Source organism: Nelusetta ayraudi, unplaced genomic scaffold (assembly GCF_046127955.1).
Source record: "Nelusetta ayraudi isolate G7.1 ecotype Tasmania unplaced genomic scaffold, CSIRO-AGI_Nayr_v1 ptg000168l, whole genome shotgun sequence".
In the NCBI taxonomy this organism is placed as follows: domain Eukaryota; kingdom Metazoa; phylum Chordata; class Actinopteri; order Tetraodontiformes; family Monacanthidae; genus Nelusetta; species Nelusetta ayraudi.
The window spans coordinates 1,423,293-1,451,100 of NW_027466218.1; the positions used below are offsets into that span (position 1 = coordinate 1,423,293).

Consider the following 27,808-nt stretch of genomic DNA (forward strand, 5'->3'; position numbering starts at 1 on the left):
ACTCACTCACACACCAACAGTCAATTTAGAGTTTCAAATTCACCTCACATGCATGTTTTTGGACAGTGGGAGGAAGCCGGAGAGAGCCCATGCACACACAGGGAGAACATGTAAACTCCACACAGAAAGGCCCCAGGCCCGGAATCGAACCCACCACCTTCTGGCTGTGAGGCAACAGGACTAACCACTGTACCACCAGTACATATTAAAAGTTACTTTTAAGCAAAACACAAATAAAGAGAAATAAGAAATTTATTTGATAAGAACTTGTTTCATCTGCAGCAGTTAAAATAAACAGTAACAAAGATCCAAACAGGCTTACACTCAAACAAGAGGCAAAAAAAAAAAAAATTCACTTGGCAAAATAAAATGTTAAAGATCACGTGTATGTTTCAGTTAACAAATCGAAGTTTACTTTTATCTCAATGTCGGTAAAATACTTTTTTTTTTTTTTTTTTAAATGGACTTTGACAGAAGCATAAAGGCAGAATAATATATAATGGAGAAAAATCAACCGATGATTTTCTGCTGCTACTTGCTGTAAATGTGAACGGGCTACAAGCGTGCGCTATACTGGTTTGCTTTGTTTTCTGAACGACTCCACAGATCAAGGTTCTCCTTGGCTCCTCTTATACAGTGTAAACCTTTGCATTGGGTGTGAAGACGCACCACCACAGCAGATGAAGCCTCCCCCAGAGTTGAGCCTGCGAGGAGTCGAATCACAGGGGAGGCCGAGGACTCCACAGTGTATAAGACCTTATTGCACTGACACGGTTTGGCACGCGAGGCGAGCACATCTCCTCAAGAGTGAAAGAATCTTAGCGCGCACGCCGCTGCCACCCCCCCGCTCACTCCTCTCCTCTCAGACATAGTGATTGAAATCAAGACGAGCAACACTGTCAAACAAAAGGTAAAAATCACAGTCGCATACAGGTGTCGAAACATGAAGAAGGGGGGGGGGGAGGGACAAAGTAAAATAAATTATATGAATTGTGTCAATACATGAAGGCTGGAGGCTTGGCTTCCCTGCCAGCTCTTCCCACGATCCACCTGCCACCCGTCGGCCAAGAGCCGATATGAACTCTGACGACAGAATAAAATCAGAGAGACTCATTATAGGAGTAAAAAAAAAGAAGAAAGGAAACCGCTGCTGTTTCCTGGAAGCCTGACACACTGGAATCTGAATGTACACACACAAGAGTTTCCTGCCTGGGTGAAGCCAGCAGTCTGCATCCCGATTGGGTGTCACTTCAGGTCTACAGTGAACCGAAACAATTTGTGTCGCTGACTATCGCCATTATCAACAGTGATGTATTTCTTTGTCTGGTAGCAAATATTTGTTTTCCATGCAGGAAACCAGTGAGAAGAAGACAAACTGCTTACATGCCTACAGAGCCAGCTCTTTGCATATCACGGTGAGCCCAAAACCGAAAAAAACAAAAAACAACAACAACAACAACAATAAAACCACTCCAGATGTTTAAAAAGCCGAATTGTTGAATTAAAAAGTCACAAATGAGGGAATAAGCCAATTTAATTCTGAAATCAATTCCTCTCGTTTGTTCTCTGTCGCAATAAAATCTCCCCAATGAGAGGGGAGCACCAGCAGTTTGTTTTGGCTTTCGTCTGAAGGTAAATATTCGACCGCGACGCTGCGTTTTCCTGACTGGCCTCCACCGATAATCGCGACAGTGGCGACAAAACAAGCTGATCGGGACTCGAACGCAACGCAGAGGACGAACACGGACGACGACAGCTGCTTCAGGGGGAAACACGTCCATGTTGTTGGTTTTGATTGACGACGCTCAGTTTGTGACTCAAGCAAAAAACAAAAACAAAAACAAAAACAAAAACAAAACATCTGTTCATAGTGGAAAAAATACAAAAATAACACCTCGAGTTTTGTGCCGCCGTCGAACGAGCGGCGGTGTGCGAGGGCGTCCGACTTTTTCAGGGGAGCAGCTGTCGTGCGTCTGCGTGCGTGGACCTCGTCAATGTTATTGGCACCTCGATAGATTTTCAAAGTTAGAAAAATATCATCTTGACTTTTTTTTTGTTTTGTTAGATAATAATGTCAACACGCACGTGCTCGGCGCCCGTTTTTTTTTTTTAAATTGTATTTTAAAAAGTCGACTCTCGGTTTGTCCATGCATACAAGCACCTGTCTCACGTCTTGCATAAAAAAAAAACTGCGCACGCTGCAAGGTCTCGCCCTGCGGAGGGGAAATAAAATCCTTAGGGGAAAAAAAAACAAAAACAAAAACAAAAAAAAACAGGGCTCCTTCTTTGAGCCTCGAACTGCTCATATATGTACATGCACACAGGTGCAACACAGGGGTTGACAACATCTTTGTCGCACGATTGGAGGAGAGAGGGATTGGGGGAGAAATCTAGACAAAAAAAATCTCTTTGGGCTCGATTAAAAACATCTTGAGCAAACAAGTGACTTTCTGCACAAGTGCAGCATCCTGACGGAGACACTTTCCACTCTGATGGCGCCATCCAACAACTTTTAAGAAATAACGTCTTACCGCAAACAGCCACAAGGGGGCCACTCAGACATGTAAAATGTGTAAAAATATATATATACCACTGACTTGATATAACGATGGACAACACCACACACTCTCGTTTTTCCGCTCACTTCCTGCGAATATTGCTGCTGTCAGTGTTCATTTTTTCCTGATTGGCTCGGCGTAATGTAAGCAAACAGATGCCAGTTACCCTGTAAGAAAAACAACTCACAGTTCAACAGACGGTCGAACCCAACACCACGGTCGGGTTTAGCGTAGCAAAAAACTTTGGCTTCCAAATGACATCATCAGCCCAAACTGGCATCTTTTCTTTCTTTCTTTTTTTTTTGGAATCGGGGGCAGAAAAGGAGACGCATTGTTCATCAGTATTTATGTCAATGGCATACACTCTTTCACACACCTTCACGCACGCACTCGCAGACACTCTGGTCTAACTGAAGAGCTTGATGAAGCAGCCTTGGCAGTAGGGCTTGTCGTTCTGCTCCTTGAAGGTGCCCTTGTTGAGCTGCTTGAGGCAGAAGGCGCAGACAAAGTGCTCCGGGTGGAACTTCTTGCCCATGGCGGTGATGCAGCGGCCCGTGATGGGCTTCTGGCAGCCCGAGCACAGTGAGCCGCGCCGCTCGTGGTAGTGCGCCTCGCAGTACGGCTGCCCGTCGTGGTCGAAGAAGCTGCCGTTGATGAACGGCGTGAAGCACTCCTGGGAAATCAGAGGGAAGGGGGGGGGGGTTTATAATGACGAACTGAAAGTAGGCGGCGGTTTAAATCACGGCGGTGGCGGTGGTGAGACCCACCCTGCAGACGAAGCACTCGGGGTGCCAGAGGGCGTTCAGGGCCGAGATGTAGTTCTCCAGGATGGCTCGGGCACAGCCGCCACACTTGGGGGCGAACATGTCGAAGTAGTCCTTCCTGCAGAACGCCTTCCCGTCCTTCTCATGGAAGCCTGCCAGGGCCAAAAAGCACTGCAGTCAGTGACTCCCAGTGAGGACGACGACGAATCCATGGCCTCTCTGTTCCGCCGGTTAATGTGTCACAGAAACGGTTTCACTCCATTGGCGGTTTCAAGCAAACACCCCCAGCCTGTTAATCAACACCGTGGACATGACGTGTGTCATGTCCACGGTGCAGTTTCCCACACTTTCGTTGGATAGGTAATCCTGCGACGGGGGTTTGGGGCAGGAAATAAGACCTGAGATTGGATCTAATACGAGCCTTTAAATGTGCATAACATTCTAATCACTGGGCAACTAAGAAAATAACAGCATTAACAGTGATAGTGGTGGTGGAGGAGGTGGTGGTGGTGGTGGTGTAATCCTTCATTACCTTCAGGTCCAAAGAAGGCTCCGCACTGGGCGCAGAAGAAGTGCTCGGGATGCCAGGTCTTGTCCAGGGCAGTCACGACTTTCTGTGGAAACCAGGGAGACTCAAACCATCAACACAGAGGCTCAGTGTGTGTGTGTGTGTGTGTGTGTGTGTGTTTCGGCAGCAACAATGAGCGGATGTGAGAGTGGAAAGGCCGGGAGAGGGCAGCCACAGTCCACAGCGGCAGCAGGGGAGGCGCTGGAATGCCGTGACTGTGACATCATCTTTTCCAGGCCTGATAACTTTTCTAAGCAGCTTCTCTCATCCAGAGTCTATGGACGGTGGCTGGGACGGGGGTACCACTAGTTCTAGGGGCTATGAAGCCTTTTGGGGGTAATCATGTTGCAGTAAAAATAAAAGACACATGACTGGACGAGAAGCCACCGCTGCCAAGTCTCAGCCGAGGAGCCAGTGACTCGGGGGAAATCCCTGGGATTTATGAACGTAGCTGGGGAGCCAAATGAGTCCCTCACAGGGAATGAATCAATTAGGTTTTTAAAACTTCAGTTCTATTATATGTTACACAATGACACGACACGCCGCTATTTTGAGACTGACCAGTTGGAGGTTTGTGGTCGTGTGAAAGGTTTGAGAACAAGCGATTTCACGCTTAAGTAAGTTTAGGCTTTGCCACAAGGGGGCGCATTGGCAGCGGGGCAAGATTTCCAACTTGGCAAGTAAAAATAAAAATTTAAAAATAAAAATCAGGCCACTCATCAATTCAAGTTTTAACAACCGCAAAACTATGTTCTAGTAATATGTTGAGTTCATCTCAAACATTCTAAATATATCTGTATATGTTGATTGGAAACATTTCTGTTTTATTGAGGAAAGGGAAGTAATGATGCAGCAGACCATGACAGGCACTCATTCCGCCCTGTTAAAAAGGCATCTACTTCCCATCTACTACCCTGTGTGCATTTGTGTGTGTGTGTGCGTGTGTGTGTGTGTGTGTGTGTGTGTGTGTGTGCGTGTGTGCGTGCGTGTCGGTCTTTTCGAGCAGCACTGACATCCAGTATGGGTCCGTTGCAGTAGTGGCAGCGCGGCGAGAACAGGTTGTGGTAGTCTCTCTCGCAGTAGGGCTGCCCCTCCCGCTCAAAGAAGTTCCTGGAGCCGATCTCCTCCTGGCAGTGCGTGCACACAAAGTGCTCGGGGTGCCACGTCTTGCCCATGGCAGTCACCACCTGGTGCGAGGGGAAGCCAGAGCATGAAAACGGAATGAGCTTTGAACCCCAAGGGCTGCGCTGGGGGAAACTCGCAACAAAGGAGATTAGGAGAGCTTACGCATGGAATGTTGCAACTTTGAATAAAGACGCATTTCACACGCCGCGTGTATGAATCTCACACAGGAAAATAAAGATTCAATAGCTGCGTTCTTTTTATTATATTCTTTCTCAATTTTCACATTTTCCCGCAAGATTTTACGTGAATTACGTTTGCTTTCATTTGTTGTCAAGAGTGGTTGTTATATTTTTCTCTTTGATTACTTGTAAAAAATATTCCGTCTCCTGAACTGGTCACGTGACCCGGTACATAACGTCCAGTAATGTGTAAATGTGAGAAAAGTGTTTCCACGACACTTTTGCGATACACCTCTATATGGATACGTCTGAAAAACTTCCACATGAGAGCATAAAAACCTTTTCGCGATATATATGAGAGGTTTTTCAAAAGTTTAAGTGTTTCCATTACCAGTTTTTCATTGCGATATTTCGGTTTTGCTCAATTCTAGGCGTCATGAAAACGCACCCAATGACTACACGAAAACACCAACTGATCCTGAAGATATCAACGGTTTTTCTTCAAGTCACTTGGTCTAGTGTCATCACCTGGCCCACGATGGGTTTCTTGCAGGCTCCACAGACGCCTTTAGCGACGGTCTGGACGCCCAGTCGGTTGAGGTCTGACTGCAGGCTCCCAAGCATGTTGTCCAGCTTGTTGGCTGGTTTGGGCGGTCCGGTCGGCGAGGTCTTCCCCTGGGACTGGATCTGTTGGAGGACACGGAGGACCAGAGGGGCGTCAAGGAAACGGTGGGTCGTGAAAATAAAAGACCGACTGACTTCAGATAACTGGCGTTTCCATGTGGAGTTTTTTTTTTTTTTTTTTTTTTTACGAGAACCTGAACACTTTATTAGCAGGAACTGTTTGATCTGCTCAAACAGCGTTCGACCTGAAATAGCAGCTTCAGACGCTTGACTTAAAAGGAGAGCAGCGTGGTCTCCTTCCAGAGGTGCAGAAAGGAATGCTACCCGCACACAGGACTGCGCTAACTATAGCTGAAGACGGCTATAGATACTTTAGCGACGGGCTAAGCTACTGTAGTGGCCCATCAGAACTATGCCACTGCAGGAGATTAAGAGTGACAAAGAGTTTTTCTTCCATGCTGTTATAAACCAGCGCCTCAGAATACACTGTGATACATAGGTGGTAAACCTTGGATACATTCCACACAACTGTTATTTGTGAAATGATTTCCTCCCAGTGAAAACAGGAGATTCATTCATAAAAAGCAAACAGCTCGGGTCTCAAATAAACACCACCTGGCTTTGATTACTTAAATGCTGTGTGTGTGTGTGTGTGTGTGTGTGTGTGTGTGTGTGTGTGTGTACATGTGTGTCTGCCTGTGACTGCACACACACACACACACACACACACACACACACACACACACACACACACACACACACACACACACTAGCCCTAATTTGAACCCTCCCTGTGGCCTCTAAAAGGACATTTGGCTGCTTGGTCTCCATGGGAACCACCAACCATGAGAGAAAAACATCAACAACCACACAACACCTTAGACCCCGGCATGTCGTCACGGACGGCGAAACGTGGTGATGTCAACGTGTTCTTTGCCCCGGGACGTGTGCGACCTGTTGATGGAAGCCCGGCGGGACGTTCTATAATTGTAGAGGTAACCGTGCTGTCATGTGGCAGACAGGCTGGGTGTCAGTTGCACTTTTGGGGACAGGGGGGCGACCGTTCCCGCACATGGCTGCTCAGCTGGTCTATTTGGAACGTGTGTGTGTGTGTGTGTGTGTAGAGGGTAAACTCCTCTTGGCTCCAAGCTCTTAAACTGTCCACCCTGAGCCTACAGCTCTTGGTGCCATCAGAGGTCAGAATTAGAAGCGCTGTGTCTCCTGTCTATATGTCAGCACCACCGGTTCCCTGGACTGACTGATGACTGACTGACTGACTGACGGATCTCAGGCAAAGCTCACGAGGTTGTTGACCAACTAGACACGGGATATATCTGGTGCAAAAGCCAAGTTCATCCTCTTGGATCCGAAATCACATACTCTCTCCAGGAGCAACTCAACGTGTGAGTGGCTGGCAGACAGGCAGACAGACAGACAGGCAGACAGACAGAGAGGGAGGGAGGGAGAGCATCAGGTCATTGAAAACCTGAGGCGACAGGATGGCGAGCCGTGCCTGCATCGGTGGGAAGACGGGGTCAAACTCGGTCTGACAGCCGACTGACACGAAAACCTTGGGAGGCGGAGGGGGCGTGGCGGGCTTGGGAGGGGGGCTGGGCGCCCGGGGGACAGGTGGAGGAGTGGGATCCCTGGGTGGCGGCGGGGGAGGAGACGGCTGCCGGGGCGGGGGAGGGATGGGAGGTGGCGGGGGAGGAGACGGCTGCCGGGGCGGGGGAGGGATAGGAGGCGGCGGGGGAGGAGACGGCTGCCGGGGCGGGGGAGGGATGGGAGGCGGTGGGGGAGGCGGCAGGGGCAGCGGGGGGGGACTCTGCTTGACCGGGGCCGGCTTTTTGGGCGCCGGGGGGGACTGCGGTGGGGGGAGGACTTTCCTCTGTGGGGTGGGAGAGTCTGGAGGGTGGAGGATCTGGAAGGGGTGGAGGAGGGAGGTGAGAGAGAGAAAGGAGAGAGGTGAGACGGACAGCAAAAGGGAGAGGAACAAGAAACGGAGATGAAAGTGGCACAGCAACGTGAGCCGTCCAGTGGGACGTGACCTCCGGGGGGGCGATGGGGACTACCTTATCCACCGGTGTATTGGCCCGCTCCTCCCGCGTCCTCTGCGGGTTGGACATGACGATGACCCCCTCCGTCATCCAGTCGTCGGACTGCTGCTTGCGACGGACGGCCCGCTCCCCGCGGCCGATGCCCAGCTTCCCCTGCAGCTCCTCGATGAGCCGGTCCTGCGAGTTGCTCTTGTTCACGATGATGGGCCCCATTTTGCGACGCAGCAGCCCCTCCCTGTACATGGGGTGCACGTTGGGGGTCTCCTTGGTGCGACGGATGACCGACTTCAGCTGCAAAAGTAGACGGGCAGAGGGTGGAGCGGCGGGAGCAGGAGGCCGGCACTGCAACTCGGTGGGGTTGCAAAAGACAAGCGGCAACTCCTGGGAGCCAAACACTCTGCAGGTCTGTCAGTCCACAAGCACTGGTTGGTGTTTTTTATTTGCAGCCGTCGCATTTGGTTTTTCTTCTTGCAGTCGATGCGGCATGAGCTCAGAGGCGGTGTATCGGTGACGGGGCATGCTCCACAGCTCAAGCCAACACAATGAAATGCTCTCACACAAGCCTGCATACGCCAAAGCAAACGCCAAACGAAAGCACAACAGTCGCCTGGCTCTGATTAAATGTGCACATTCCCGGCCCATGAACGCTCTCGCGAACAAGAACCAAGCACCCCATCCCCCTCCTGTTTGCAGATTTAACAGGCTTTTATTTTTTTAATTTTTTTCGTAGAAACCAATCCTTGTGCAAACCCCCCCCCCCCCCCACCGGGCCCGGTTGACTCGCCCGAGGAGGACACGTAACCGAGGCAAGTGCTGGCAAAATCCTCTCAGCGAAGCTTTCGACATCATCCGCAAACAGTGCGGGGAGATTTCTCCCCCCCGAGCCATGATGCAATCGCTGTGCAATGACACCACATGCATCACACCAAAGAAACACGGAGGAAACTCGCAATCAACACCCCGCCCCTGTGTTTTGCAGGGGCCGCTCTCCCAAATTAAGCTTGTTTCGCAGCTCGATAGAGATTCTGCTTGACAAGTTGTCCAGCGACTCGACCCGATTGTCGGAACTCATTAATATCTTGGGGTGGGAGTTGGGGGAGGTGGAGGGGGCGCATGGCCAAATAATTGAAAGACGACGGGAGGCCTCTCTAGATCTCTCTGCCAACAGCTTATTTTGGGAGAGCCAAGTTGAGCGTCCTACTTGGCCCGAGGCGGACAGTCGCTCGATAGCGGACGGCTGCTGGGAGGGCAGCTCCAGCGCCGCGTCTGGTGTCCCGGGGCAGGTGGAGGGGGTGAAACACTCGTCCATCCAGCTGGACTCAGTCATGGGTGTGAGGGTTCCCTCCCGGCTGTAGTCGGGGTACATTCCATCCTCCTCTTCCCAAGACCTGTCTTCGTCTCCGGGGATGAGTGAGACGGGCGTCTGGGTCTCCCTCAGCCGGGCCGAGTCGGGGCACAATAGTTTGTCCAGGGTGTCGTCCAACACTGGGTCCCGACAGGGCCATTTCAAGTCTAGGATGTCCCCTCCCTGCCTGTCCGAAGGAGACGAAGAGAGGCTACTGGAGGGCACGGCAGGGAGAGGTGAAGCTCTGGGACTGCTGCTTCCCGGCACTGTGTAGGTTTTTCTGATGACTGGAGGACTTCGGACCAAAGTGTCGTTGGGTGTCACCGGACTGGCAAGCTTTGGGTGGAGAACTGGTCCAGCGGTCTTAGGCGACGGTTCGGGGCCAGAACTCTTGGGTGCACTCCCGGAGCCACCAACATTTGGTGCCAACACAGAGGCGCTTGTCTTCGGCACTGGGCTTGCAAGATGTGGAACCGGGATAGGACTTGCACATTTGGGAGGTATCTCTGGACTGGAGCCCTTTGGGACCGATGTTGCGCAAGATATGTTGGGGCCCGCAATTAGACTCGCACTCTTTGGTACCGGGCTCGAGAGCCTTGGAACTGGACTGTAAGACTTTGAACTAGATTGGACTGGACTTTGAACTAGATTGGTGGGATGGTCAGACGGACTCGGACTCTTTGGTGTGTTTAGGGGCACAGGAAGAGGACTGGGGCTCTTTGAAAGACTGTTGATGACCGGACTTTGTCTGACAGTAGCTGGACTCTCAACTGGACTTGGGACTTTGGAGACTGAGACATTAGGGGGAGTTTGATTGGAAGGCTTTGTGGTGCTGGACACCGTGAAGCTCTCAAGCTGACAGATCTCAGCACTGACCAAGTCACCATCATCCAACTGATCTACCCTGGAATACTGAAGGCTCCTGGACGACGTTGTCACTATGGTGGAGCCAACTGAAGAAGTTGAGGCGGGGCAACAGCCGTCTTCATCTATGTGGAGCTCCAGAGGAAGTGGGGTAGAGGAAGGTGTGGTGTACCCAGAAGGTGTGGGAGTGGAAACCGAACCAAAACTAGCACGAACAGACGTGGCAGCGACTGCTTGGACCTCCGACAAAGGTGGTTCCATCACCTCCTGATTGACTGAGAGCTGAGAGCCCGACTGGAGGTGTTCAAGGATTGGAAATGTCCAAACAGAGACAGGACAAACACGGTGGTAGAGAGGAAGAAAGGAAAGAGCAGTAAAAACAAAATGAGAAAGAATGAAACGCAAGGTGGAGGACAGGAAAAACGGCATGCAGGAAAACTGAAATCTGAGTGGCAAACTAAAATATTTTCAAAGATAATATGGAAATGTGAAAATAAATGTGTGAATATACGTGTGTCTTGTGTGGGTGTTTCAGTAGAGATGAATGGTTTCACTTGATTGATAATAAGGTTTTAACTCCAACATCCTTATCATATGTGGAGCGCTTTCAGCACCAGCAGCATCCATTTAACAAACAAAAGAATTAAAAAAAACCAAAAACCAGTGTGTTCCTAAAGCCGTGTATCAGTCTTTTCAAGTGATAAAAATCCACAGCAGGGTTCCTCATCAGTCCCGGGTCATCCAATGTCCTCACCGACGTTTAGAAACAGCAGCAACAAGGACAAGGTGGTGGAAGCGACTCACGTTGCTCTGGACTTTGAAGTCGGACAGTGAGGCCATCAGCTCGTCCAGCTCCCGGGTAGCGGAGGAGGCCGACATCCTGGCCTGCTGCTGCGCCGACGTTTCCGCTTGTCCGTCTCCAAGTTCCTCGGACGCCACCAGCGGCGTGGGGCTGGACGGGGAGAAACGAAGAACGCAATCAAGCTGAATTTGCACCGTCAAATTTTCATGTTCCACTTTTTCAGCTGTTCAAATGTGTTTTTCAAGGCACTTTGGGAACAGGAAGTGGGGCTTACATGGGCGAGGGCACAGAGCTCTCCAGCTCGTCCAGAAGGCTTTCCACGCTCGGCCGCACGTCGTCTATGCCTCGGGCTGCGCCGCCGCCACCGCGTTTGGGCTTCTCCAAGACAGGTGGCGCCATCTTGCCCGAGGTGGAGACTCCGTTCTCCTGGATCTGGTGGATGACAGAGGGCAGCGGAGGAGCTACTTCCTCTGTTGCAGAGGAGAATGAAATGTTAGACGCTTTATTTTAATCCAGGGGTTTGTGGCGCACTCGTTCTATTTGTTGAGATCACAAACCACTGCATCCGTTTTTAAAAGAACAAGGAAGTAGGAAGGAAGCAACCAAAATTGCAACGCCAAAATCGAGATTAGTGATGTCAGGGGCAAGGCACACGAAGAGCCGCGCTATGTTTGTCTATGTGTGTGTACCTTCGGTGGGGAAGGCTGGCGTGCTGTGCTGGACAGCGTTGAGCTCCAGCAGCAGCCGGTCCAGCTCGGACAGGTTGTTGCCCAGGGTCGAGTTCATGGCGACGGCCGTCGACTCGCTGCTCTTCTGCTTATTCGGGAAACTGCGGCGAGCGAAAAGACAATATTTAGCGGCCGCTCTGTTTAAACCGCTGACATCATGTCTCATGTGTTTGCATGCTGCAGAGCTCTTCTGGTTTTAATGAGACACCACGAAGAGCTTCTGTTCAACTGCTGAGTGGGAGCGGGGTGTTTTATTATTAGCACGATTTAAGGCCACTGTATGTTGAGCTGAGCTATAAAAGCGAGTGACCGGACCTGTAGACGTGGTCCTCTTCACCGACAGGTTGGGTCGGGCTGCTGCTCTCTCTTGACCAGGGACTTTTCTGAGCTGAGCTGAGAGACTGAGGGAACAAAACGTGGGATCACAACAGCAATTTCAGCAAAAAGACACAAAAAAAACCCCCAAAAAAACCTCGAACTTGCGGCAGGGACAAACACAGCCTGTGACACGTGTTTGCAATTACCTCTGTTTCATCTAGTCCGTTTTGGTCGGAGGGAGAGCAGACGTCCTGCTGCGACTGGCCCCCCACGGGGATGGAGTAGGCGGTCTCGTCTGACAGGAAGAGCGGACGCTTGGAGATGTGGGAGGTTGTGGACTCGAGGTCCGCCAATAATGCATCTATGGAGATAAAAAAAAATCATATTTATATTATATAATATAATATAATAATATAATATATCAATATTAAAATTATTGTTCAATTGTGTTGACTCTGTTGTCTCAGCTGGCTAAACATGAACTGATACCAGCTCTAATTCTTTGCGAATTATTCTGAAATCAAAGCGCTGGATGGCAATATTGAATTTAGAGGATTCAACAGCAGTTAACAACAGCCTAATTATTCAGAGGTTTAATTAATTGCGAAAGGCTGGAGCCCGACGCTCCATCACAATATCCCTAATTGCTTCCTCATTAGAGACGTGTTGAATTAGATCAACAGCAACCTTCTCAATGAGGGGATTTACTGCTTCCTCCTGATTACCAAGGCGCTGCGACTCGCTCTTGCGTCACGACGGGATAACGGCAACCTTTCACAATCGCTCAAACGCACACGTTGCACCGCGTCGAGGGCCGACTCACACTGGCTGTGAGGGCCACTCCCCCGGGTTACTCATTGACCCCGGCCCGCCTGGAGTCGCGAGGCGGCTCCGGCGAGACGTGTGACCAGGTCAGACGTGCTCATTTCATCCAACAGCCGCCACCTCCCGGGTTAAACTGCACCAGCTCACAACTTCTAATTTAGGAGTGGAGAAGCAGGCGGCGGAGAGGCGGACAGGGAGACACGTAATATTAAGGGGGGATTTAATTAAAAACACCGACTGCATTACTGAAGACTGGGGCTGATTTTAGCGAGCAGTGCACGGTTTCACACAAAATGAATAAATAATTAACTGAATTTATCCTGCTTGACACAGTAAAGTCTGTGTGAGAAACCCTGAGTTCACAACGACGCAGTTCACCGTTACACCTTTCATCAACATGAAGTTAACAAATTGAATAAAAGTAAAAGTTTCAATTAAACTACAAACACAACAGCAAGAAATACCTGAATAAACGAAGCTGACAGTTCGTGACGACAGTTCAAAATACAGCTACAACCCAACTAGACTGTGCCCGCCCGCCTGCGACGTAACCAGGCAGTACTGGCAAACAAACACCCAGAGACACACCGCCGCATATCGTCCTGTCATAAAGCGGGCCTGCGCAACACCAGAACACAAACAAGCGTAAAAGGTGGAAGGAAAAGACGGGAGGGACGACATACCGTAGCTGCACAGTGAGGAGAGGAGGGGAAACAGGAAAAGTAAAAGAAGAGGGGAAGGAAGAGTGCCTGCGAGGCAGGAAGTGCCGCTCTTAACTCCACCATCAGTGAGAGAGCAGAGGGAGGGAGGGAGGGAGGGAGGGGAGGTGGGGGAGGGGGCTCTGGTTGTGAAGGCAGCTGAAACGCAGAGAAAGAAGCTACTCACTGACGAGATGAGCTCTCCGCACTCACTCCACGGTCACTTCACAGGAGGAAGAAAAAGAAAGTCGAGAGCCAGCGGAGCTTCTTATCAGTGGAGACTTGCCCCGCAGAAGGAGTGGCGGCATCCGAAGGTATATAAAGGTGAGAGAAGCCCCGCCCTCGCTGAGGCCTGTGACTCAACGCTGTGCTGTCGCCACAATTCTGATGTCACACATGACAACACGCTCCTGAAAAACGTCATCTTTTCCGCTCCGTCACAGCGAGTTCCCTCAGACAAGAGAGGAGACACAGACCCGCCTGGACCGACTCCTCTGGGCCGGCACCACTGGAGGGTTCCACAGACCCAGAGACCGGGCTCTGGACTGGGGAGGCACGGGTGCATTCCACAGAGCTTCCCTATGGACACAACACAGGCCCGGTGTTTACACTGCGGCGGCACAAGAGAAGGTTCGAGGCCGCTGGAAGCGGTGAAGGTTTCAGAAGCGGCCAGCAGACAGACAGGTGCATTTGGCAACAAGTCTCTCTGGTGTGAAGTAAGAGGAAGTCAACAGGTGGGGACAACTTTTTGTAGGATGCAACATTTCCTGTGGTCGACCTCGGCTGCACTGAGGCCACAGACTGAAATAACTAAAATTGTCTGACTTGGTTTCATTTTGGGGCTTCAAGAAGTTCCTGTGTCTTGAATGACATTTCTTTCAATTGTGCTTTAAAGGTTAAGTGTGTAATATTTGGTGATTTTGAGAAGAAACGGCGACACCAAGAGCTTTCATTTTAGATTGCAGCGCTCACCCGCCCGCCCGCCCGCCCTCCCTCTCCTGTCGTTGGTTAATTTGAGGACGCGAGTGTTCACCCTAAATACGAAACGCGCTGTCAGGCGGGCTGGATTGTCCTCACCGGGCTTCCTTAGAGATAGTGAGATATTGCAGCTAGCTGGGAGCAAGACCCCTGCTATATTTATATTCTTATATATAAAAAAGAACCGCTTTAAGGGTAGGAAAACCAAATTACTGTTATTGTACTGTGAGTATACACTTTTATTAATGCATTTATGGGCACTATATTAAGCTTTTACCAATATGAAAATTGTAAATCAAGCCAAATTTTACACACTGGACCTTTAAGGGAAGCTGTGATATTTTTTATTTTTAAGATCTGGCTCATTCTTATTGTCAATGAATAATATTCGCAATATCGCACTCCAATGTAATAAAATTGTCATTGTCCTTGAATAATATTGCAGTTCAAGTCCAAGTCTTAGACACCTTTTTTATCATTAACTATGTTCTTAAGCTAAACCGTTTATTAAAAATGGACTCAAAATGGACCCTTTTTTCCCCCCAAGATGTGCACATATTTTTCCTCCGCGTACAAAAGTGTTGCAGAAGGAAATAAATATCACGCGATGGTGCTAAATCATATTCTGTTCTCTCATAATCTGCAATACTCTCCAAATCACAAACATCCAGTGGGAGGAAAAAAATGAGAAGAGTGCGCGGTCAACAGTCTGTGTGGCATGTGCTTAATTATCAGAGGACGTTAATCTCAGGCCAACGCTGATGTTTCACTTCTGAGGGTTTTTTTCGGAGTCAAAACAGATGACGCGACGTCGTGGAGCGTCGATAAATCACTGGTGCATCTCCGGAGCCTCGCTCACGTCAAAAGCAAAAGTTCTAATGCAGCCGGTGGAGACCTCAGCCAACAGATGTTGCTCCAGATGGTTTACACAAGAGATGTTAATCAACTTAGCAGTGGAGCTGAACCGGCTTTAACTCTGTTACAAAGGGAATCTGCAGCCCCGGGATAGAGCAAGGCATTCGTTTATGAAGCCACGCGGGGGGGAGTCGTGCACAGTCGCCAACATTTTCTTTTCCTCCCTTTTTCTTTTGCATACGAGGTCGCGAGTCGAAATGGGAATTAACGGCCGGCTTTCATCATCAAAGGCGGCAGTCGCTGCGCGTCTCTGCGATTTCGGGGGGGATTTGAGGGGAAAACAGAAACAGGGAAACAAGCGGCTGGAGGGTTTTTCTTCTGTGCAGCTGGGCGTGCTGCAGCTTATCCTCCAGGCACAGAAACACACAGAGACACACAGAGGTGTGTCGGCCACGTCTGCCAAGGCAACATACCATCACACTCACGCACACACACACATACACGCACTCGTCGCAGCGCACTTTAGCTCTCTAGTGGCTGACAACGGAACTGCACTGACTTGAGAAACTTGTCCAAAACATCCAAAGTCAGTTTACGAGGAAGAATTGGCAAAAATCTCTTTCTCTTTTTTAATCAAGAAAACCTCGACGTGTTCTCGAGGAGCAAACGGCTCCGATAGGGAGACAAATTAGGAGACAACCACATCTCACACGCGGCCTCCGTCAGCTGAAACACGCACTCGCAGTCACAGCCTCTTTATTTGAAGCTCATCGGCTCGAGAAGAAGAAATTAAATCACTTCCACATCGTCCCAGCACGGCCCTGGGTGTGACACGGCAGGGCGCAGCGAGGGACGGGAGTGGCTAGGGCGAGATAGCGAGCAGGAAAAACACTGGGAAGCGTCTGTCAGGCGGAGAGAGAGAGAGAGAGAGAGACAGAGAGAGGGAGAGAGGGAGGGAGAGAGAGAGAGAAAGAGGGAAAGAGGGAGGGAGAGAGAAAAATCCTTGGAGGCCAGAATGTGGGTTGACGCAGATTAAGGAGCCTCCCTTCCTCCCAGATGAATGCTGTGCATTTTAATTACACAAACGCCGCTCGGCATGGGGCTCATTACAGGAAGAGAGAGGGAGAGAGAGATAAAATAAAGGGAAAAATACACACGGGGAAAGAGAGAGAGAGAGATTGGTGGGGCGGGAGGATAAAAGAGGCAGCAGGAGGAGAAGTGATAGGAGGAGCAGGCGGATAATTGAGGGGATGTAAAGCAAACGGCTTGACGAGCCGAGCGTGTTTACAGCGAGAGGAGAGATAACGATTCTGGCTCAGCGGTAAAAACAAACAAAAAAAAAGCTGAAAAATCTTTTTCAAAAGCCCTGAAAAAAACCCCCCAAATGTCAACGACGTCGGTTTTTAACCGAGTCAGAGTCGCCCCGAAGCTTTGAAGCCTCCCTCTTCCTCCTCCTCCTCCTCTTCCTCCTTCTCCTCCTCCTCCTCCGAGTGGAGTCGGATCAATAAAGCCAGCAGCCTTTTCTTCCTGACGGGACTTCCTGCCTGGTTAACGTTCACACACTCTTTGAAGAGAGGGAGCGGCGCGGCCTGCAGGGGGCGACGCTGAGTCGCGTTCCTGCGTGTGCGGCGGCCCCCTGGCTCCTCTCAGCGACTCTGGGCTGGTATGCAGAGCAGTCGTTATCTGTGAGGCTTCTGTAAATGCCATGGCATTTCCTCACACACACACACACACACACACACACACACACACACACACACACACACACACACACACACACACACACACACACACACACACACACACGCACACACACTGGAGTGAAACTCAATGGGAAGATTATTAAGTGAGATTTTTCTTCTACCTGCCACCTCTGACCTCCTTCCTGCATCCCCTCACTGCTGCTGCTGCTCCTTTAATTTCTTTCCCTTCAGAACCCTGACGTGTTGTGAAGTGCGTGTTCATGCTGATATGAATTCCTCACAAGCCCGAGCAAGACCGGCGAAAAACACGAGAGGTGAACCGCGAGTTCCTAGCAACACTTCTGGTACCAGCCTTGATAATCTACGATCTCACCTCTTATGAAAGGAAAAAAAAACAAACACAAGAGAGACAGAGGCAAGATATGTGTAACTGAAAAATGTCCACATTGTCCACTTCTTCCAGGGACACCAGGAATAAATACGATGATGTTTGCAATATTACTTAAAACAACTTCTTTCTTGCTAGTGCCTGTTCTAATCACACAGGGCTGCAGCGATTTGGTCGATTACGTCGGCAGCACAAATTAGTCGACGTGAAATGCCGTCGTGTTATTGTTATTGTAAATTGCCGAGTGATAAAGTCACACTCTATGCTCATTTGCTTGCTCTGCTTGACTGAGACTTGAATGAGACTGAAGAAAATCCAAACACGAGGAGTTTCACACGAGGACGTGAGGACATGCATTGGATTTTGGGTGTCATATTCGTAAGAAACAACACGACGACCCTAAGCCAGCCCCACTGCCGAGGACGAACCTTCAGTTCCCTTCTGTGAAGGCCACGAGCTGACAGGCCGTCACAGAGCTCATGAATTCCTCCCAGTGCTTCCAAAAAAAAAAAAAGACGGAGAAAAGAAACAAGGACACGAGAGGCACACGCGCACTTACGCCTTCCGTCCCTCTGGGCTGCTGTCAGCAGAAGGCCGCTCGCCTGCACTGCTGCTGCTGCTGCTGCTGCTGCTGCTGCTGCTGCTGCTTGGGAGACAACACTGGCCGCAGTCAGGTGGCCCTCGGCCGGGCCGCCCACGCATGCCAGAGAGCGAGCCAGGCGTCTCGCCCCGCTAAAAATACCCCCCCCGCTCGACCCCGGGTCCGGGCAGAGGGGACACGCTGGGAGATGATGGATGGTCAGTCCGCTCAGAGCCACAGCAGCACGTCACAGACCACCCAAACAGTCGACGCCCGGTGTTGCGTTACATTTTCAGAGTATTGTCTCACGCTCGCGCCCGATTTTGAGCGGTGCTGGATTTTGTCGGCACGAAGCGGGAGCGAGCGAGCGAGCGAGAGCTTCGTCTTCTACTGCTGCTGCCGCAGGAAGGGCGACACACGTGCAATTAAGAATACCACCGCTTTGCAGAGCTTTGCAGAGCTTTGCCTGCGCTCCACTCGCTACGACTCGACACAATTACACCAAGTCCTGCTGGACGCCTGTAATCCAAGTCTCAGCGCTACAGTAGCCAGGCCGCGGAAATGGTCACGCTAAAGCAAAGCGTGTGTGGGAACCAGAGTTCATTCTGGAAGCCGCTTTCATTTTAGTTGATTTATTTATTTATTTTTTTTAGATGAAAATGAAAGAGTCCAGTTTGAGTTTGTAACACTAGCAGTCAAAAGTTTGGACACACCTGTTTCGTCTTTATCTTCACTACTTTCTACACTGTAGATACACTGAAGACATCAAATATATGACCAAGATATGTGGATTAATATGGCAAAAGAAAAAAAAAAGTTAAATACCTAAATATGTTATGTTATATATATTTAATATGAGGGGTGGCTGTTCCAGATCATCTCAAATATAAAACTTGTGGGAGTTATTTCACTCTCTTTTGTTTAATACATATTCCATATGTGTTCAATCATAGTTGTGATGCCTTGAGTGAAAATCTACAATACAGTCATGAAAATGAAAGAAAAACCATTAAATGAGAAGCATGAGAAGTAAAAAACCTTTGACTGGTAGTGTACACTGTGTGGCGGTGAGGTGGGTGTGGCCGCTGCTGCAGGACACACAAATCACGACCAGCTAACGACTAACAGCGGAGTGCATTGCTCACATTTTGAGCTTTTGACAGACAAACTGCACAGACAGTTGGAGGAAATCATTGCATTGCATTGCGAAAGTGCAAACACATCCACATCCACTTCCGAAACGCAATTCTGGGTTTTTTCTTTTGTTGCACACAAAGACAAATGCAAAAACAAACTGACACAAATTTTCGGCAGCGACAAAAAACCAGCAGCTTCCCAGCAGGCGGTGAAGGAAGATGAGCCGCGCCGCACTGCACACCTTCCTCCGTCTGATTCCTGCCTTTGTTCTACGCTCCGCCGCCACACTTCCCATGGCTCCCCTCCACATGTACAGTACGTCCTTATTATGACAGCTGACACTTATTTTTTCTCCCTAAAAAGAAATTCACTGTGCATTTCAGTGTATTTGAATCAGGGACAAAATCAGAAACTAGCAACAACAACAACAACAACAAAAAAGCTGCCACTTCGATGATGTTCCTGAGTCGGGGGAGGGGAAGCTGAGACGAGAGAATGTTGGTGTAGAAAATTCAGAGATGATTCGATAATGAAGACGACTCTGCTCTCTTCATCTGTGCAATATGCAAAAAAAACCCAACAAAAAAACAGCAACATTTGAGCCTGACAGCTTCTTCCCCCTGGAGGTCAATGAAGCGTCAGCAGGAGGAACTTGCTGAGAGGTAAATAATTCCGTGAGGTCAATAATTTCATGTGGCATCAAGTTCAAGATGCAGAAGAACAACAAGTGCAGTTCCATGAATCCCTGCTCTGCATATTTATATCATTTATATATAACATACAGCGGTTTATAAACCCCCCGAGGGAAAACAGAGCCGCTCACTGCCGTGTTTGACTTATTTTTCAAAATAACAAACCAACAAACAAAAAGAGGCGTTCAACGAGTCACGTTGCTCGTTCTTGAAGAAAGCGACACCCTTTTTCCACCCCAGCAATGACTCATCTACTTCCACTGGGTGACGGCTTTGACCTCACGAGGAAGCAGGGGGGGAAACCCACAGTGAAAAGTTTGGTTAAACAGCAGAGCTAGCTCGCACTTTAACCGACTAAACGCGCCAACGTTCGTCACACGTATGAAGACGAGGCGTCGTTCCGCTTTTAATCCTTGTTGCAAAAGTGAAACGACAGCCCTGCAGGGAAACGGTTGCCTTGGCAAAGGTCATCAGTCGGTCGGATTTACTAAGCTAACAAATGGTGCATCCAAACGCGTGAGCCGCCACGACTGAAGACGCGCCACTTCACACCCGCCACGCCTCATCCGATTCCCCGCAGCGAGACGCTCGCAACTGAGTGGAAAAGGAGAAACGTCAGTCGTTTGAGGGCGCAAATAGATTTCCTGTGGTGTTCGGGTTGTCCATGCGGTTATTTTGAGCGTCTGCAACGCACGCATCGGGGCCCGAAAGCATTTCAAAAATCTTTTCAGCACGCCCGACGGGGGCGTTCGGGGGAGAGTATTTTCAGGCTGTCCCACTGCAAAACAAGCAAAGCATGTCGACGGCTCTTTAACAAGACGGGGCCGCGCTACGGGTGTGTGTGATTAAAAATAATTACGCCGCTCTGCATGATTCCTCAGCCGTGTCAGTCACCCGTCCTGGGGCAATAAAGTGCGTATAAAGAAAATCCACATCAGGCAGGGAGGAGACTTTATCTATCAAAATGGTTTTGTGCCCCTGTTGGTGGCAACGGCTGTATTGCAACTGCATGAGTTTCAAACGTCATGAGCGTTTCGTTTTCTGCAAAAATTGCTTCTTCTGGCAGTTTTTGCACATTAACAGCCAGTTCAACTTCAGGCAACAGCATCTTAGCCAGAATGAATCTGGGTCACGAGGAGCATGAAGGTGGTGTTCAGGCAAAATAAATAAATAAAGAAAAAAAGAAAAAAAGAACTTGACGCTACGGAAGAGGATTAGGGCCACAAGAAGAGAAAACAATTGAGATATTTTTTTTGTTGAAGTTTCCAATTGGAGAATAAAGTTGAAATTTCAAGATTAAAGTTGAAATTTCTTGAATAAAGTTGACGTTAAAAAGTTGAAATTTTGTGAATAAAATCGAAATTTTGCAACTAATGTCAACGTGAAGTAAGTCAAAATGTTGAGAATCAAGTGGAAAGGCTCTCCCTGCAAAGTCTGGTGGAGTACTGATGACTGTGGGTGAACCTTGTGGGATGCACCTGTTTTTGGCAGTTCACTTTTAACTGTAGTTAACTGGGTTAATCCACCATCCATCCAGTCTGCTCGCCAATTTACACTTTATTTGCATCGACTTTATTCAAGAAATTTCGACTTGATTTATGAAATTTCTACTTCATTCACAAAATTTTGTTTCTTTACATCGACTTTAATCACTAAATTTCGCCTTTTTTTATATAGACCTTTTCCAAGAAAGTTTGACTTTATTCACGAAATTTCAACTTAAAACTCGAAATGAAAACTTAAATAAAAAAAATCTCCTTGCTGTGATAGTCTTTTCTCTTCTTGTGGCCCTAATCCTCTTTGGTATGACACAGCGTTTATCCTTCATTCTCGAGACTTCACTAGCGAGACCCTCGCTGGTCATGACGACGATGCATCAGGTGACCACTGAGCTCGGCTGCCAATCACGTCACTCGAACACCGACGCCACACAGAACAACTTCTGACTCCGACTCTCAGCTTCCCGCCCTGTTGTGTTGATCATGAGCTGCAACGCAATTGGCGCACAACAACCCTGCCTGCTTTGGGCTGGCAGCGGGATCAGCACCCAGGACTGAGGGTGAATGCAGCACTTTGTTCTCCTGGACGAGTTGTTCTCTGCCCCGAGGCGTTACCGTGATTAAAAAACAATTTCTGGTGAACCGGGGTTACTTTGTGTCTCGCCCTAAAATCACAGAGAGGAGGAGAACTATGTCAGCGATGAGAGGAAACACATCCATCCGTAAACTGGGTTTTCGAGATCACAGCCCAGATTTGCGGGGGGAGTTGGGGGGGGCGGCAGATGGGCGGATGGATGGATTCTCCTCACATTCCTCTGACGGGTTCTCCCTGGTTCCGTCCTCTCTGGGCTGAAGTAGGTCACGGCGCCGGAGACAAGCCGCTCTTTGTGGGAACCTCGGCCAAGAGGCGGGGTGTCGCCGCGTCTGATGACCGCTGGCTGGCTGGCTGGCTGGCTGACTGGCTGGTAGGTAGGCCACAGGAGGTGGAACCTGCACGTGTGCAGTGTGAGGTGCAGAGCCTCGACGAGCCTGAGCATCAGCGGCTGTATCGCCATCGACGCCCATCTGGGCTCAGACGAGGCGTCTTCAGTGATCCTCTTTTCCAGCCAGATGCTGCCTGTTAATCCAGCTGCAACACACACACACACACACACTTCTACCCACTCAAACGGCCCGATGCGTCAAAGGCTCTCATTGTGGTGCCTTCACATCCTCGACGGGGCGGCGCAGACGACGGCAGAAGCAGCCCCGCTGAGTGCAAAGCACGTTTTCCCAGAGAAAAGAGCCGAGCGTCTGCGGAGCCGCGGCGTCCTCGAAACCTCCCAGAGGAGGAAGGAGGGTGATGTAAGAGCCGCTCCGATGCAAACCTCAACATCAAAGCACGCTGGTGTAGTTGAAAGGGACTCTTACAGGCACCAGCAGCAGCACCAGCAGCAGCAATTGTCTTAAAAAGCATTATTCACTGAAGCATAGCAGCATAACCTGGATTATTTCTTTTTTCCTTTCAAATATCTTTCTTTTTTTCCCCTTTTCAAACCCTTGGCGCACGCTTCTGGCACCAGTTGCTGATGATTCCCGCGTGCAGCGATTCCCACGTGCTCATTATCCATGCAAAAACCCCCTTTTGTAGCGGCTGTTTTCCTCTTACAGCTGCATTAGAGGATCAGTGGCTCTGCATCAACGCAGCCATCAGTCAGCGTCAGCCCGAGCAGCGAGATAAAGGGGGAAGCACGAGTGATGCTCCTAATGGTGCCCATATATTATACATATGTGATAGAACCGGGTGCAACTTTCCCTGTGGCTCAGGTCTGAAGCTGCCGTGCTGTAGTGCAGATCTTTACCTTCCATCCCAGACACCAGTGGGGAAGCCAGGCGAGACAAGTGGGGAATGACGTGATAAATAATATACACACCACCAGTCAGCAGTTTGGACACGCCTTTGCATGCAATTTTCTATTTATCTTTACAACTTTCTACACTGCAGATAGATACTGAAGACATCTAATATATGAACAAGATATATGTAATTATGCAGCAAAGAAAAACATGTTAACTAACCCTAAATATGCTTTTTATGAAAGGTGGCTATTTTGAAGAATTTAAATATAAAACGTGGGGTTATTTTACAGTTTTATTGTTTCCTACATAATTCCATGTGTGTTCAGACGTAGTTTTGATGCCTTCAGCGAGAAACTGCAACGTCAATAGTCATGAGAATGAAAGACAAGACATTAAATTCAGAGGGTGTGTCCAAACCTTTGACTGGTGGTCAGTATTTACAACAGATCTCCAGAAAACACCTCAGCTTCCTGCTCACACCGAGGCTTTGTTGGACCTTACGCATGTTTGCCAGGGGAGGAAAGCTGAGGCTGCCTCAGAGGGGCGGAACCACCACCTGGGGGAGGGTGTGGCCTTTAGTCTGAGAGAGTGTCCATGTCCTTTTGGACATCAAGAAGATCCAATTTCAAGAATGTGCATTCTCACACATTTTTTCCTTTATAAAGCACACAATTCACAGGCAGATTCCAAAAAGTGCAGGTGAGGCAAGTGAAGGAAGTGAAAGAAGTGCGAACCGGTTTTTCTGCTTTCTGGAGGAAGTACATTAACAGAACAGAAACGTTGTACAATCCTCCTTACCAACTCTGCTAAAGTGAATTCTGCACCATATAGTATCACTTCAAGAATTTTATGAACTCTATGGGTATCACATCTCCATCACAGCTTATAGCGAACTAGGCCATAACCGCAGTTCCTCCTCACTTGCTTTTAATTTGGAAGTGTGATCTGAGCCCAAATTCCCTGCAGTATCTCCGTGCAACAACAAGACCGTTAATGTGGGTGGGATTGAGGAAGTCGGCAACAATAGGAAGGCGTGACGCAGCGACTGGCAGAGTGTGTGTGCAACTGCAGCGGCCTGTCCTGCCTTTACCGCCACGGCAACCAGAGAGGTCGCCGGGGGGGACTTCCTGTCGTGGCACATGTGCCAAGCTAGACAGGAAGCCGTCCAATCAAAGGGGCTCATCGAGCGCCGGGCATGACCGCGGCGGGGCAGCACACACACACACACACACACACACACACACACACACACACACACACACACACACACACACACACACACACACACACACACACACACACACACACACACACAGCTTGAAGCGAGTGGAAGTGTGTTGTTCGTTTTTGACATGACATAAAAACTGGGTTCCAGAGCCTGCAGAGGCTGCTGGGACCTTGAGTCCTGCAGGATGCTGTCAGGACGATCAGGCCCATGAGGAGAGAGAGAGAGAGAGAGAGAGAGAGAGAGAGACAGGATGGCTGAGTGAGTGTGGAGCCGTCGCTGCTTAGTCAGCTTCCCCCTCGGAGCTGTCAGTCCACGCCAGCAGCTCGTGATTTTGACTGTTTCTGTGTGCGTGCACGCATGTGTGTGTGTGTGTGTGTGTGTGTGTGTGTGTGTGTGTGTGTGTGTGTGTGTTCGCTCGCACACCATATGCTTCAGAGGCCTGCGGCACGATCGTTTCAAAAAGCCGCGCAGATGGACCAACGCTGGAGGAGAAGTGAGATTCTCTCGAAGCTGAACTGATTTCCGGAGAGGAGAGACGCGGCCGCGAGCTGCAGGACGTCGTCGGGCAGGAAAGCACGAAGCAGGTCTCTGAGGTCAAGCCACAAGGAAGTCTCGTTTAGGGGATGTTTTGTGAAAAACTGTTGTTTTTTTTTTGTTTTGTTTTTTTTAGCCGAGCTTTTACAAATTTCAGAGAGATCGCTGTGAAACTGAATGAGGGCAGCAGACACCGGCAGCTTTGTGCAAGAACCAACCAGTCCAGTGGAAGTCTAGGTGGCTTCAACTCAACACTAGCACGTCAGAAACACATGAGGGTAACAAGTTGCGAGTCTCAATACCTTTTGAAAGGGGAAAGGGGAACTTGACTGCCGAGTGTAAAAAGATAACAGCAAAACTAAAATTAAAAACCACAGATTAACCACTGACTCTGTTTTGTCCTGACAGCGCAAACTAATACTTGAGTTATTTCCCTCTTCAGGTTGTTCACACTGTGAATGCATTGCTATGCTGTATATATATATATGTATGTATACATATATATATATATATGTATATATATATATATATATATATATATATATATATATATATATATATATTTTTATATATATATACACACACACACACATATATATATATATATGTGTGTGTGTGTGTGTGTGTGTGTGTGTGTGTGTATATATATATATATGTATATATACATATATATATACACACACACACACACACACACACACACACACATATATATATATATATCTATATATATATATATATATATATATATATATATGTTATACACACACACACACACACACACATATATATATATATATATGTTATACACACACACACACACACACACACACATACATATATATATATATATATATATATATACATATATATATATATATATATATATATATATATATATATATATATATATATATATATATATATATAAAACCCCTGCAGACTGTCAGTCCCTGTTACACTACAGATATGAATCATTTTCCATGTTGTGCGTTTCACCCACAAGGGAGGATCAGATGCAGAAGTTGATTCTGAAATTCCGTCTTGACCTATGACTCACTGACAAAGTCTCCTCCGCTCCAACAACAGGAGCCTGTTGCCAGTCACCTTGCACAAGCATCGCACAAAACCAGGGAGGAACACAAATTCACTCTGTAGGACCATCTTGTTAGTTTTTATCTCATTTTATCTCCACACATATTCTGTCAGCTATACATACTTCATATTCTGCATGCACTTGGACTTATCTGAACACACTTCATTTAAATAGAGCAAAAACAGTGTATATAGAGTATACATTAACACAACTGACAATAAAACAATCGCAAATTGCCAACTATGCAATTGGAAAAATGGTATGAGAATCACTGGCTGTGTTTCCAGTACCCCTAGAATTGCGCAAAACCTAAATATCTCAATCAAAAATACAGGTAATGGAAACACCTAAACTTCCCCTCAAATATGGCTAAAAGGTTTTGACACTGGCTTTGATGTTGGGACGGAGGAGGAGACGGAAATCTTTTTTTTTTTTTTACAAGTAATCAAAGAGAAAAACATAACAACCATTCTTGACATAAAACAACATCGAAATGCAGATTTCTGCGAGAAATTTTGTGCCTCCATCCTCCTCAAAGTGGGGTCTTGCAGAATTACGGCTTATGCGCTTCACACCATTCAATGGAAACACCTGCAAATCACAATTGTGATGTATTTTAGAAATATCGCTGTTATTTAGCGAAAGATTGTCATGAAAACAAAGCTACTTGCTTCCCTGGTTTCCCCCTCTTTCAATTTGGGCAAAAAAGAGACACATCCATTACTAGACTACAGACAACAACGGTGTCACTGCTAAGGCGGTGAAAAGATTTTAAATAGAAGCAGCGGCAGCAGCAGGCGGCGGCATTGAGGAGCTGAAAATCTCCGATTTAGGCATAAGCGAGATCAATGCTACAGGCCGACACAGAGTGTGTCAGATATCTGCATGGGAGCTGTCACGCGTCTCCTTTGGTGTGTAAACAACGAACCCAGATAAATTTAGCTGCGGCTGAACATCGAGGCAACATCACATCTCATTTGACTTCTTTAAAAACAAAAAAAACACACTTCCCACGTTCACTTCAGGTGCGTCGATTCTGCGGCTGCTGCCGCCGCTGCGTTGACACGACTCCGGGGAATCACTTCGCTTCAAACAGCGGCACTAAGGCAACGGTAAAACACATCAGCGGGCGCTTATTGTGTCAGCCGACGCGAAAGGAGAACCTGAAATAGTGGCAGCAGGTAGCGTTGCTCAGAGTCGGTAAAGCTGAAGTCAGCTCTGGAGCCTGTTTGACATTCACGTCTTGTTGCTGCAGACCTGGAGCGCTGAGGCGAGGCGAGGAGCGCCGCTAGCCGAGGAGGGCGGTGGAGATCCCAACGGCACCGGCTGCATCAGGCAGAGGAGGCAACGACGGTGCGAATAACTCAATTACGTAACCGTCACTCTTTTAATCTGTGTCTGGGAGCCGATCAATGACAAGAGCAAAGTCCAACCTGGTTAACCTCCTGAACTCTGATGTATTTATAGTCGCGCCAGGTGACAATGAGGCCATTTGCCAATAAACTATATAAAACAATGCTTTCCTAAACCAAAATAAAATGCTAATAAATATACAAAACAGTATAAAACTTGATCCACTTTTCAGAAAGTGGATGCAAAAAGTCCTTAGAGGCCAACCTTTGTGACATCACAAAGTGCTGTTAATAACTTTCTTATCTTGACAGAGATAGATAGATAGATAGATGGATAGATGGATGGATGGATGGATAGATAGATGGATGGATAGATAAAAATAGAAAAAAGAAAATAGACGTGGACAGACGTTTCCTGAAGATTTACGGTGGTTCTCAGGGTGATTAATCACACCAGGCTGCTCCGCTGGAG

The 27,808-nt window shown here is 48.4% G+C and overlaps 1 protein-coding gene across 6 annotated transcripts in view; it reads right to left on the reverse strand.

Moving 5' to 3' along the window:
• Positions 1-234: 234 nt before the first annotated feature.
• Positions 235-27,808, reverse strand: part of LOC142880347 (paxillin-like) — a 31,654-nt gene continuing 4,080 nt past the window's right edge. The window contains exons 2-12 of one of the 6 annotated variants that reach the window (XM_076014199.1): positions 12,139-12,293; positions 11,930-12,015; positions 11,576-11,715; positions 11,161-11,356; positions 10,889-11,036; positions 5,723-5,881; positions 4,904-5,077; positions 3,855-3,936; positions 3,326-3,474; positions 2,265-3,231; positions 235-2,172 (exon numbers count right to left, since the gene is read on the reverse strand). In XM_076014199.1, the coding sequence (XP_075870314.1) occupies positions 2,965-3,231; positions 3,326-3,474; positions 3,855-3,936; positions 4,904-5,077; positions 5,723-5,881; positions 10,889-11,036; positions 11,161-11,356; positions 11,576-11,715; positions 11,930-12,015; positions 12,139-12,293 (1,556 nt within the window). In that variant the 3' untranslated portion in view covers positions 235-2,172; positions 2,265-2,964. Of the gene's footprint in view, positions 2,173-2,252; positions 3,232-3,325; positions 3,475-3,854; positions 3,937-4,903; positions 5,078-5,722; positions 5,882-8,659; positions 10,379-10,888; positions 11,037-11,160; positions 11,357-11,575; positions 11,716-11,929; positions 12,016-12,138; positions 12,294-27,808 lie in introns of those variants that run through there. The other 5 variants (XM_076014201.1, XM_076014200.1, XM_076014197.1 and 2 more) reach the window with 5 other exon arrangements.